General features: G+C 31.2%; 1 protein-coding gene across 1 annotated transcript in view; it reads right to left on the bottom strand.

Annotated features, from left to right (window-relative positions):
* LOC111628904 (zinc finger and SCAN domain-containing protein 23-like) overlaps positions 1–13834 on the bottom strand; it is a 49455-nt gene that overhangs the window by 24919 nt on the left and 10702 nt on the right. Inside the window, exons 4-6 of the mRNA XM_023372761.1 lie at positions 5557–5759; positions 5116–5196; positions 1356–1393 (exon numbers count right to left, since the gene is read on the bottom strand). Of these exons, the coding sequence (XP_023228529.1) occupies positions 1356–1393; positions 5116–5196; positions 5557–5759 (322 nt within the window). The remainder of the gene's footprint in view (positions 1–1355; positions 1394–5115; positions 5197–5556; positions 5760–13834) is intronic.

The raw sequence follows: 13834 nt of genomic DNA, 5'->3' as shown, positions 1-13834 counted from the left end.
CATGTGTTCATTGTCCGAACATAAAAATCTTTTGCGAAAGTGTTCGTTATCCGATTTGTTCGTTAACTGATCACCCACTGTAGTAGGTAACCTGTATATAATGGAAACCTGTCTACTACTAAAGAGTTGTTTGATTCCTTGGTGTTCCATTAGACAGGTTTGGCTGTATATTGAAAACTGAGCAAATCATACTGTCACATTTTTTATTCATTTTTCAAAAAATATACAAGTTAAAATCATTAAATAATTATCATCAGATTCAGCTTCATTTTTAATTCATGTCTGTGAAAAGTATTGGAATCCAAATACAGTGGGTGATCGGTTAACGAACATAATCTGTTCCAAGACTTTGTTAGTTATCCGAATTGTTTGTTAACCGATTATTGATTTACCATAGGAATTTGATTAATTCATTCTGGAGACTCCAAAAAATAAAAAATATATATACTTTCTTACTATGTTTATTTATATGTAATAATAAAAACACATATATACACAGTCTTGCATTTTTATCAGTTATTTTTTTTTTCTGTTTGTGGGACGTTAAAGAATCTGTTCAATGTTGATTGCTTTTCTCTCTTCTTCAGGATTTTTCAGAAGTAATTAATAGAACTGTCGTCATAGAGATCCCCAAGCCTATTAACCTCAACTTGGTTTGGATGCCATTCTAAGACCGTTGTTCTGACATCCCCCCACTTCTTGAAAAGATCTTTAATAGCAGATGTTGACATTAATCCTTTTTCATCTTCCTCTTTTTCAGAAGAAAACACATCTCTGAGTTTCTTGGTGTTCTTCATTTAAGCATTCTTGGAGTTCTTCTGTCGTCAGATCAGTTTCAGATTCCATTATGAGCTCTTCAATGTCATCTTTTCCAGATCTCTAGCAGTTGTCACAATTTCATCCATAATTTCAGGGACATCATCTCTCTCTCCATGAATGCAGGAGGGACACAACTTTCACCAAGCAGAATTCAACTGTTGAGTGACTTCTGACCATGCCTTTTGAACGAGCCATATAGTTTCAAGAATATCAAATTTTTCTTTCCAAAATGTTTTTAATGTCATCGTTGAGGAGAACTGGCATGCTTCAAAACACCGATGAAACAGTGCTTGAATGTACAATTTCTTGAAACCAGCAATAACATCTTGATCCATTGGTTGAATCAACGAAGTGGTATTCAGAGGTAGAAACTAAACTGTCAGCCAGGGAAAGTCTTCCAGCAAATTATCTTCAAGGTCNATCTTAATTTTACAAAGATATAAAATAAACCTCCTGGTACAGAAGTCTGAAATATTGTATCTCTTTATTCATCTTTGCACTTGCAATACTTTTTATAGTTTAATATGATATCATACCATATGTCATCAATCATCATCCCATTACTTAAATTAATCTGTTTTTATAATAGATTATCACAATATGTTCTTTAAAACTTCTTAAATATTAATCCTTCTTTCCATACAAAATTCTTGTTATTTCCATCTATAATACAATTATTTTCCTCCCAATGCAGAAAGCATGGAGACTGGTGGTATTTCAGCTTTATAACTGCTTTGTGTTTCTTTATTCTTACTTCCAATGATCTTTTAGTCTGCCTCATGTAATATACTTTATGTGTATAAGTACAGTTCAGCCACAATTTATTTTTCTTGAATTATCATATTTTAAATTAAATTTTATTTTTTAACTTCACAGCTAAAAACAAAAAAATTTAACCAAAATATTTTTTTATATTACTCAAAAATCCCACATATATATACAGTAGAGCGTCGTTTATCCGAATCAATTGGGGACTGGGGTTGTTCGGATAACTTATTTTTCAGATAACCGATTATGTACGAAAAAATATATTAACCTATCCCATGTTGAAATTTTTCTCCGTTGCGTGTCGCCTTGAGTTGAACTTTCGTCGATGTTAAGCCTAACATAAACTTTTTAAAATAATAATTGTGGCTATTGTATTGTTAAAAATTATTTCTTTATTTTGTACAAACAAAATGAATATATTGAAAATATAAAAACAAAAAAAAATANTAAGGCTTATTTGTAAAAAATTTTGTTTGATTTTGTGCAATTGTTTATTTTTTGTGTCCCATCAAATATGGAAGATCGAAAGCAGCATTTTCAGCATATTTTGCTCTTTTATTACCGAAAAGGTAAGAATGCTGTTCAAGCAAGAAAAAAATTGTGTGACATGTATGGAGAAAATGTATTGACAGAATGACAGTGCCAAAACTGGTTTACAAAATTTCGTTCTGGCAATTTCAATATTGAAGATGCACCACATTCTGGATGGCCAGTTGAAGCCAATGAAAACAAAATAAAGGTACTGATTGAAGCAAACTATTGAATAATAACACGTGAAATCACTAAGAGATTAAAATTTGTCAAATTGAACTGTTTATGATTACTTCAAATAAATTGGTTTCATTTAAAGCTTGATATATGGGTTCCACATGTTCTTAAAGAGAGATGCTCTCTCTGGTGGGATTTTAAGGAAATTTTTTTTGAGCTTTTACGAGACAATTTAACAATTGATTCGAAAGTGTACCACCATTGAGTAAACAAATTGAGTAATATCATCAAACAGAAAAGGCAGCCAGAACTGATCAACAAAACAGGTGTAGTGTTTTACCACGATAATGTCAAATTTCACACAAGTTTGGTAACTCGTCAGAAACTGTTATAACTTAGATGGGACGTGCTATCACACCAACCATATTCGTCAGATTGAGCACACTCAGATTATTACTTGTTCCTGTCTATACAATTTTTTTTTAACTGTAAGACATTTACTTGAAATGACAATGTCAAAAAAATCACTTGGATCAGTTTTTTGTAAGCAGCGATCAAAACTTTTATGAATGTGAAATCATGCTACTACCAGAAACGATGCCAACAGGTATTTGACCAAAATGGTTGATACATAATTCAACAAAATATTTATTTATTATAAAAATATTGTTTTTTTTCCCACAGAAAAAAAACAAAAATTACTTTCCGAACAACCCAATAAATACATACTGGCTAAAACATTTTTTAAAATGACTTTTCAATTATTTATTTGATCGATCAGTTATTTAAAAATAACACTTTGGACATTTTTTATTAACAGCAACCAAAACACTCAAAAAATCATTAATTGTATTAAAACTTTAACTACCATAACATTTTCATTGATATTTTACCAACCTTCCTCAGGTAAAAGATAAAATTGAATGCAACCAAAAATGTTATATTATTATTTTATAAGCTCTAAATGTAAGGAATAATAATAGTAATAATAATAATGTGGTGAAATAAAATAACAATGTTACACATAAAAAAGAACTAAACTAAAATTTTGAAGGTTTAAACCTACATCATCTAGCTCCGATGCCTAGTGTCTTATTCACTCAACTATTGCTGCTCTGGGACATGAAATTTTTAAAGACTTATAGCTAAACATTGAATTTTTAGAGGACCATTTTTTGAAAATGCTTGAAAAGTGGGTCTTATTATTTGAATAAGGAACTGTTTGTGTTTTAATGCTATGTGCTCGCCAAGTTTCTCTTAAATCTGAGACCTGAACGTCTGGCAGTCTCCTTGTAAGTGACAGTTTAACATGTTACTTTTACTATCCAGATGCCAAACTGATAAGACTACCAGTACCAGCATTAATCAGTAAGTAAAGGTGGTGGTGGTGATAAATAATTTGAAGTAGCAAAAAAATTAAAAACTAGTGAAATGGTGGAAATATTTAAATTTTCCAGAGTGACCACTGCATTACTGTAAAATTATCCACAAAAGCTATCTTAACTTCAACTATCAACAATTTTGATCAAATCAGCATTTGTGTTTCAAAGTTTAGCACTAATTTTAAAATAATAATGATTTTGTTCATATTACGTGTGTTGTGTTATAAATAACAGACATATTATACTGTATTATAAGTAACAGAAATAATTAGAACAAATTAATTTGTTTTAATTAAACATCAAAGTTTTTAAAATAAATCTATTACTTAAAATTAACAGTTGTTTCTAGAAGTTAATTTTGATTTAAAAACTTTGACTGATTGATTTACAAATGCAAGACCTTAACACAGTAAGGCCATGTGATTAACCACACTTTTACCCATTTTTGGTAAGTTTGACCTGCAGTTGTGCATTCAGTAAATGTAGGATAGGGAGCAATACCTGGCCAACACTGCAGAGTGATAAGCTTTGGGATTTAATTTGGATTAGGGTTTCTCTAATGTTCTAATCTTCTCCCAGCTGTTTTCTAACCCAGAAAATATCCTGGGAAATTATTCTCATTCTGGAAAATCCTGCAAATTTCTTAAAAGTTCACTTTTTTCTTATTTTGTGTTAAGGTTGAGGAAATTTTGCAAATAGAAAGTATAATTAAGTCAAACTGTCAGAATACATTTGCATTTATTAATTTTAAGCCTGCTTATTAGTTTTTTAAATTTTTGCTTGGTATGGCATGTCACAGATTGTTAATAATCAATATGTAGCCTATTTGTGGCAGGACTCTGAAAATTCTTTACTTGTCAGAATTTGTAATATCTTGAATAATTGTGCTGATGCTGTCTTAATTTTTAACCATGCCCAGTAACTTCAATAACTGCATTATGCCAGTGTGTGCAAATTGGGCAAGGATACAAATGAGCACGAAGTATGCAAGTATGAAGGTTTTCTTCATAAACCTGATTATTAAAGCCAAACGAACTGCTGAATTATCAGGCTATAAGCTTGATGCTGCTATTAAAGCAGCCGAGGTAGACAAATCAAGAATACTGGACAGCAAAAGAACTACTGCAATACATCTCAAAAACAAACTAGAAATCTTTGAGGCTACAGGTAAAAAAAACATAATATTTGTCTTCTCTTAAATGCATTAAAGATGATTCCACCCACATCAATTGAATCATAAAGGTTATTCTCAGTAACAAGACTTTTCTTTACTAAAATAAGAACCAGATTGAGTGATCAGAGTATTGACCATCTTTGCTTTTTAAAATCCTATTATAAAAATTTACATTATTATTTTATATTATGTTTTATTTAATACACAAAAATTACCTTCTAAGTTAGAAGTTTAATCTAAGTTCATTTTCTTTAAATTTTCAACTCTATTCAAAGGCATATTTTTCTTTGTTGTAAGCAGTTTCCAACAAACTTGAATCAATTTTTTTTCTATTTGTGAAAATTTCTGTGTAATTCAAAGGTAATTTTTAATACATATATTACACAGCCATTGTTGTTGTTATTATTTTGGAGATTGCAAGATGTATTAAATTACTTAAAAAAATGAAAAATAATTATATCATTTGATTTCAAGATTTATTTTATATCTTAAAAGTACTTAATTATATTCTGGGATTTCCCAGGATCCTGGGAAACAGATCACTTTTTTCTTGGAAGTCTGAGACAAACAAAGGACCAAGAAATGAGAAACTCTATTTTGTATTCATATCTGGAGTCCCCATGGAAATAGACTAATACCTTATACTTAGACCAAAAAAACCTTGATTTATATTTATAAAAGAAATACATATAAATAAATTCATACCTGATGACTTTCGTCTGAAATTTCTACATTTCCATGATCAACATCATTATTTATATTTTCTATTCCACTTCCGCTATTTTTATCTTTCTTCTGTTTCCATACTACATTTTCTGGAATCTTTCTTTCCAGGAGTGCTCTTAAGCAAGGAGTCCTTAAAGAGAAATTATCTTCAGATTCTTCAATTTCCTTTTTCACTGAAATATCTGTTGATTTATCAGAAGAGTTATTCTTTTGATTTTCATTTGTTAGCTTCTTTGACAAAATTTTATTTAAACGATTTGGCTTCACCTTATTTTTTTTTGGTAAAGTTTTGCATTTTTTATACATATTAGATAATTTAATTTGTTCTAAACCTACATCATTTTCTTGTTGAATATTTATATTTTCAATTTTGGAATTTATTGATGCAGGAACAATTTCATGAAGGGGAGTTTCAGAATCAGTTAGAGCTGACAATGAATCTAAATCATGGGCTTTTGAATTTCTCACTGTTGTAGCTGCTAATGATTGCTGAAGAGAGTGATTTAAGGAATCAGAAGATTCTTTAGGAAGAACAGGCAAAGTTGTAGGCAGTGAAAGTATTGAATGGTTATGATTATTTAAAAATTGCTGCGTTGAATTTACTTGTCCATTATATTGATGGGCTATAATTAAATAATATATATTGCAATTAAAAACTTACTATTTATAATGTATTTTATATAAAAAGTATATAAAAGTAACACATTTTGACACTTTGAGTCATTCTTTTAATTATGAAATAGTTTTATAAGACAAAATATATATAAATTTTTTATTAAGATTTAATTTTTTTTTTACCCCAAAACATGTTTTATTGGAGTTTAAATATATAGATTTTAATATTTCTTAAATTTCAATTAAATACAAATTCAAAGTGTTACAAACTTTAAAATAAAAATTGACTTTTAAAAGAAACAGTCCTTTTCAACATTTAAAGGCATTCCATCTAACTTAACTTTAATCAAAACATTGTAAACATGATAACAAATTGATAATAAAGCAAAAATTATGGAATTAACTAAAGAAATAATAAAATATATATATATATCNTTCAAATAATCTTAAGAATGTTTCATTACCGCATTCCATTTGAGAACGCTGTAACCTGAGGAAAATCTCCTGTGTAGATCGAAAACGTTTGTGTTTGCATTAAAATCTTCTGGAATTGTACTTTTAAGGTTCAGAGATGTGCTGTTTTTATGATATATATCATTATATCGGACAGAAATATATGATTAATTTTACATTACTAGTTACCAACGACCCAGATAAAGTAGCCATTTTGTAAAAATGCAGCGTAGACAACGAAAGCTCGATAGAAAGGGGCGCGAGAGGGGAATCCCCGCGTTAAGTGTTTATTTTATCACTTGCAACGAATAAATCAGTTCGGCCTAGGACAAACTAGTTTAGCCTAAAGTATTTAGGCCAAACTAGATTGTCCTAGGCTAAACTAGTTTATCCTGACACGCGTAGGACAAACTAGTTTGGCCTAGGATAAACTAGTTTGGCCTAAAATCGGGTTTGGCCGGTAACATATATATATATATATATATATCTTTCTAAAAATAACAAAATAAATAAACAAAACTTTTAATGGTTTATAAAAAAAAATTTTGAAATTTTAAAATATTCTGCTCACTATTATTTATTCTTTCAACCTTTCTCGTCTAGTCATTTTCATAAAATTAAAACTTTGCTTCCTTTTTTTTTTTTTATACAGGAGCTATTATTACTTTCTGGCTGTTATGTATATAACATAGAAAGTATTAGAATTGTATCAAATTTGACTAACTTTCTGGGTTTTTTGCAAATATTGTTTGAGACTGCTGAATCCAAAAAATTTCCGCGTGCACGCGCGCGCATGTGTGTCTATTTTGTATATCTGGATTAAGTAAAGATTAAAAAATGAAATTTAGCATGATAACTTCTATATAATGGGAATTAATGCTACTAAATTTTGGTGGTTAAAGTTTAAGGGGATGGAAAGATAGAGAAGGTTTGTGTGTCATACTTCAGGTGGGGTAAATTTAATGAAAATTTTAATCATTATTCACATTTACGATATTTTTAAAAACTCATCTCTACCCTCAAAATAAAACATTTTGACTTTTTATTATAATTAATAATATAAAAGTTTTTTTAAATAAAATCTTTTAAAAAAGGTCACCATACTCAATTTTAAATTTTTCTAATGTTTTTATTAAACATACATATTTTTTGCCAGGAAAGTTATGCAATTCATTACTGGATTATTTTTGAACTAGCAACATTATTGGAAATAGAAATAAGCAGTAACTTGGCAAAATGCCAAAAGCTCAGCAAATATTTTTTCAACTCCTTATATACGTGATGATGCATTTTTGTTTCAGTTATGTTTGTGACTGAGAAATAGGAGAACCTCAAGTATTTAAATGTTTATTTTAACACCCTAAGGGATATTTATTCACTAACAACAATGGTGTTTTATCAAACTTCAAGTTGCATGTAGACAAAATGCGTGGCAATGTTTTATGAATGTTTGTGCGAGGCATGTGACAATGCTGTAGTGCAACATGCCATATTGGGCAACAGCCCAATGGATCAAAGCCTTTCATCACCTCACCATGAATGATAAGCTACCATATGCAGTCGACTCCCCTATAACACTGTTGATTTTTCCGTTATTTGAATTCCATGTTGCACGAGTCCCTATATGAATTCCATGTTGTACGAGTCACTTAGATTTTACAAATACGTGAGCCTTTCACAGCCCAGCATACGTATTTGTAAAATCTAAGTGACTATACAACATGGAATTCATATAAAATGGAAAAATCAACAGTGTTATAGGGGGGTCGACTGTATATATATTACACATGGTGGAGGCACCCAATCATTTCAACAGATGAATGACATGTAGAAGTCATTTGAGGTTACAGGAGAATGATTGTCAATAGGCTTGCCAAGAAATGAGTGCCAAGGTAGGCATTGCAGCTTCCAGTGTTTACATCTTAAAGCTGAAAATGCAAAGTTGTCTCTAAATGAGTACCTAATGCTCTGAACAACATGATGAAATGAAAACAAATGGAAATTGCTCAATTCATTTGGATCGTTAAAAAAGTGAAAGAGAATTCTTCCTTTCTTGGATTATTGCATTTGACAAAATATTATCTACATTCCAACAAACTGGAGATAACACACTGATCAAACTGGCACTAGCAATCATTCTCATGTATAAGAATCAGGTAAGGTAAAAGTACTAGTGGTTATTGCATTAAACTTTCAAGGATGATTACTCTTATTTCATTGTATACCACAAGAACAGACAGTTAATGCTAGATACTATAGCTATTTCCTTGAACACCACTTCATTAGTAATTCATCCAAAAAGGCCTCATCATAGTTGTTGCAATTCCGTCCAAACTGTCTTGCACAACAATGCATACATCCATTCATGGTCACAAGTGAGGACATTGCTAGCAGGTGGTCAATGCCTATGTAGGTAGGTGCAATGGTTGCACAGGCACAGGACCCAGAATAAGGGGTTTCTGAAATGGGATGGAACATAAAGATTATTATTACATTTGCAAATTTTAAATTTTGCTGCCATATAGGATAGATTCTGAAAAATTTTTGGTTAATGTTAAAAATTAATTGACCATTTCTATTGTATTTATTTCTTGTTTTTTATTCCAAAAAGAGAGAAAAAAAATAAAATCTTGCACAGGGCATAAGAAAAGTTAATTACAGCACTGCAAGTGACAGAAGGAGATAGCAGAACACATACTATACTCAACTGACATTAGTCCGTGTGACTGACCTTTTCCCAAAAATGAAAAAACTGAGAGGCAGTTGCTTCTGAGATGTTAAGAGTATCCTTTCTGCTTTAGGACAGTATATCCAGATACTGGATAAAACTAATGCTACTAACAGTGTCATCTCTAGTGTTCACAAAGATGGAAACTACATCAAGACTAAGGCCCTGTACACACTAGGCATTTTTCAACGTGCGTTAAACGCTCATCGAACGCCGAGCTAACGCGCGTTAGCTCGGCGTTTGACGAGCGTTTAGCGGAACGTGCGCACTGGCTCGGTTTGGAAATGGATGTGGAAGTGATTGCTTGTGTGTGGCTCCTCTATCGTCGCTATAAAAGACGACGGCAGAGGCAAAGAGAATTTTGGGTGCACCCAATATTACGAGATAGACTGACGCATGAAATGTTTGCGACGTTGTATCCAAAACTAAGACAAAATAAATTCAAGTTTTTTAATTCTTTTAAAATATCTATAAAATCCTTTGACGATGGTTGGTGTCTTTTAGATATCATCAATAAATAGATCAGTATCGAAATGATCGTTTTCCATTTCAGCACATATATCTCAAAGCGCTCGGCTGACGCCCGCAAAACGCGCGATCGCATGTACGGTAACATGGCAGCACATATATCTCAAAGCGCCCGTAAAGCGCTTGCAAAACGCGCGTTTCAACAAAAATCTATAAACGCGCGTTAAACGCGCACTTGGCGTTTGAGTGTGTACGGCTACATAGAACTCTTGGTTCTTTAAAACGCGCGTTGAAAAACGCCTAGTGTGTACAGGGCCTAACTATCATGCATTTGTTTTATTTTAGAATTAATAAGATACAACACTATTGACACTGTAAATAAAATATGTTTTGTATAATTTCTTAGTAAGTAATGTAACATAGAAATCCACAAACTTTTGATCATTCAGAGTTTATGAGCATAGATTTCTAGTAACTAACATCAGTCTGTAAAATCTGAAAATGGCTTGTTGGCAAAAACAAAAAGTAATAGTTACAAATTAATGTTAAATCAACTTACTTATGTAATCTATTAATATAAAAATTTTGTTTTTTGTGTATGCAACCTAAGGTAGAAATTTATAATATTTACTTCTTATATTTTGTTTTAATTATTAATTTAAGCAAACACTAAAAATATATTAAGCAATATCATAATTAATAATGATAAACATCATTGTTAAGATTAAAAAATTCTTAACATCGAATTTGTACTTCTATATAATTTCTGAAATCAAACCTGTAAATTTGAGATACAGTAAAATATGTTTTCTTTTGAATTTCAATAAAGTATAAAAATATTAAATATATAGTCTATTAATTCTAGCAAAACAGAATTCAGGATTAATTCAAAAATTAAAAGAACATTTAAATTGTAAAAAAGTTCTTTATTTTTTATAAAATGGCATTAGATGTATAATATTTAAAATAGATATTCATCTATTCTTCCATTTAAAGCTGTTATACTAATCACAGCTTTCTTGAATTTAAATTGCAGAATAAAATATCTGAAACTATTTTTTATTGCTACTGCACTAAAATTTGGTTTTGCTTCTACAATTATTTTTGCCTTAGTAACCAAGTTTTTTTTTTTTTTGAGACAGAAAAAAGGAGTTTCCCATGTTATCTCTTACTACATTAGAATATTAAAATGTACTGAATTTTGAAGTTTTTCTTTTCTAGCTATAACATGACAGCAATTATAAAGATTTATTTTTATATTTTCATGATTTTAGCCAAGAAATATATTAGTACATACACATGAAAGATAATTCAACATAATTCTGTAAATATTTAGAAATAACTTGTAGCTAGTTTTCAATTGCATTAATAAGTAAAAGATAATATTATATTTTCTGTCTAAAACTTTATTTCAATGTATATATTTCTTAGAAATATTCTAAATATATAAAATTGCTTGTCCTGACTGACTGAATGACTCACTCACTAACTGATTCATCGCCCAGAGCAGACCGCTTAACCTAAAGAGGTGAAATTTGGTAGACAGAGTACATCATGGAAATGCACACTAAGAAGGGATTTTTTGAAATTCCCCTGCAGGGGGGAGAGGGTGAGCATTATAAGGCTTAACCGGAAGAATGGCTTCTACTGTACTATTTTAGATGCGATTTTTTATCTGTGTTTTAGTAGGGTATGCCACGGCAATGCGCACTAAGAAGGGATTTTTTGAAATTCCCCCGTGGGGGGAGAGGGAGAGGATTTAGTCTTCATCGCGTACTTAGGTGTATTAAATTAATAACATTTCACACTTTGTTATAAATATTTTTATCTATTTCGATTTTAAAAATGTTCGAACCATTTTAAATTCGAATTTGTTATTGCATATTGGTTCGATTGTAAACGTTCCAGAAAATTGATCAAATTGAAAATAGTTTGTTTGATTCTCAGCAATTCTCATCATTCTAAGCAGTAGATGTTATATAACAATTACTATGGTTGTTGAAATACTGAATATAAATGGGTTTGCTTGCAAAATCCGCCACGGGTAACAGCTAGTATATATATGTAAGGTCTTTCAGTCAAATTATTCTGTGAGTTTGCAACGTGGAAATCTCAAAGAGGGATATAAAAAAAGAAGAAAGCTATCACAGAAACTCCCAGGAAAGAAAGCAGCATATTATATATATATATATATGCTTCTTTCTTTATATAGCATATATATATATACATATGTATATGTATAATGGTCTATAACAAAGTTTGTGCTTTTATGTATGTTCCTGGGTACCTAGTTCAGTCTTAATGATAGTTTTTGGAGATCAACTGGGATTTGGCTGCTGCATTACATCTAAGTACAGGTATCCCTTCATTAACATGATTAATTAATTCCTTAATGCTACCACATATATCAAAATCATGTTAATCAAATACAGTGGTACCTCAGTACTCAACCAAGCAATCACCACCTGCTAGAACAAATTTTTGGTTAATAATAATGGAAAGCAACCTAAATAAGAGTTGTAGCTAAGATTTTTATGGCAAACTGCAGCATCCAAGCAACTTTTCCACCTGCCTTTGCAATCCGAATAGCAATTAAGGAATTTCTTGAGATCCCATATCTTTCTCTCACACATTTCGTTCCTGGCAGCATGATAAAGTGATGTAGTTTTTAATGTGATATTCCTGTCTATGGCCCATTGCTTGAAACTGTCCAATTTAAAGGTAGATCCGCAATCACTGATGGTAGTAGTTACCTTATTGAATAATGGTAAATTATCCAAATAATGATGACACTATGTACAGTACATCCTCCTTCATTAGCTTTAGCATATGCTATCCATGTAGCTTCGTCTATGACCACTAGAAATAATTTAGTCATTCTAACAAATATTTTTATTTTAATAAACATAAATAGCAAATTCATTAATACTTTATTTGTCATGAAAAACATACCTGTGTTAAGTACAGATGACTGTTAAAGCCATGTTAATTAAAACTTTTGCTGTATATAAAAAGGGATTACCACAATTAATTTTACATGTTAATCAAATCCCACATTAAGCTAAACCATGTTAAGCAAGTGATACCTGTATAGGTAGTTAAGCACATTTTAGTCAGTGAGGAGTCAAAACCACAGTAAGTGAATGATTGGTGTGAAGGTGATTTTTATTTAAGGATGAAATCATTAAATAACTTTACTATCACAGAGATTAAGAAATTGTTAAAGGCAAGGAAATTTTCAACAGGGGGGGACAAAAACCAAGCTTAACACTTATCTGTGAGTATCAGACTGTATTGGAGAATAGACAATGGCGATGCAAGAGACCATCACTGGAGACAACAATTATCAGTCTAGGGAAACCAACATAGAAGTAGCAACTGAAATACTAAATGTTGAGACAACAGACTCAGCGAATACAGGTATGATTTGAAGAGATCAAATTGTACTGAAAGGAGAAAGTGCTTGCTGAGAAAGAGTTGACATTAGCTCAGAAAGAAATTGAGATGCTTCAGCAGGCCCAGTTGGATAGAGACATTCACACCCAAAGTCAGGCTGGAAGTGACTATATTGAATAGTCTATTGTTGATTGGGTATTGTGCGACTACCTTGTTCAATGGTTCACTGGAACATATATACAAGAACTGCAGGTCACTATCAACCTGGATCAACTGCTTGTAAAGTAGCTATGCTATGGGAAAGAATCCACAGACATCTGATAACCATCAATATCCAGAGAGCAAATGGTCAAGTTGAAAGACTCAACAGGTGCTTATTCCATTACTGACTAAGTTGTTGGTGCCCAAGTCAAACAAATGGTTCAAACATCTGGATCAGGCCCAGCAATGCATCAACACAACGTGGACTCATTCTACTGGAGCCACTCCTTTTCAACTTCTATTTGTGGTCTCCTCACAATTGAAAGATCATCCAATGATGATTGAGTTGCTTCTGCAAGAAATCTCTAACAACTTTGACAAGGAGAAGAATGACTT

The sequence above is a fragment of the Centruroides sculpturatus genome, unplaced genomic scaffold (assembly GCF_000671375.1).
Source record: "Centruroides sculpturatus isolate CEXI.00-Female unplaced genomic scaffold, Cexi_2.0 scaffold423, whole genome shotgun sequence".
NCBI lineage: Eukaryota > Metazoa > Arthropoda > Arachnida > Scorpiones > Buthidae > Centruroides > Centruroides sculpturatus.
The sequence above is the reverse complement of the archived record's forward strand: the minus strand, read 5'-3'. Positions and strand labels throughout refer to the sequence as shown.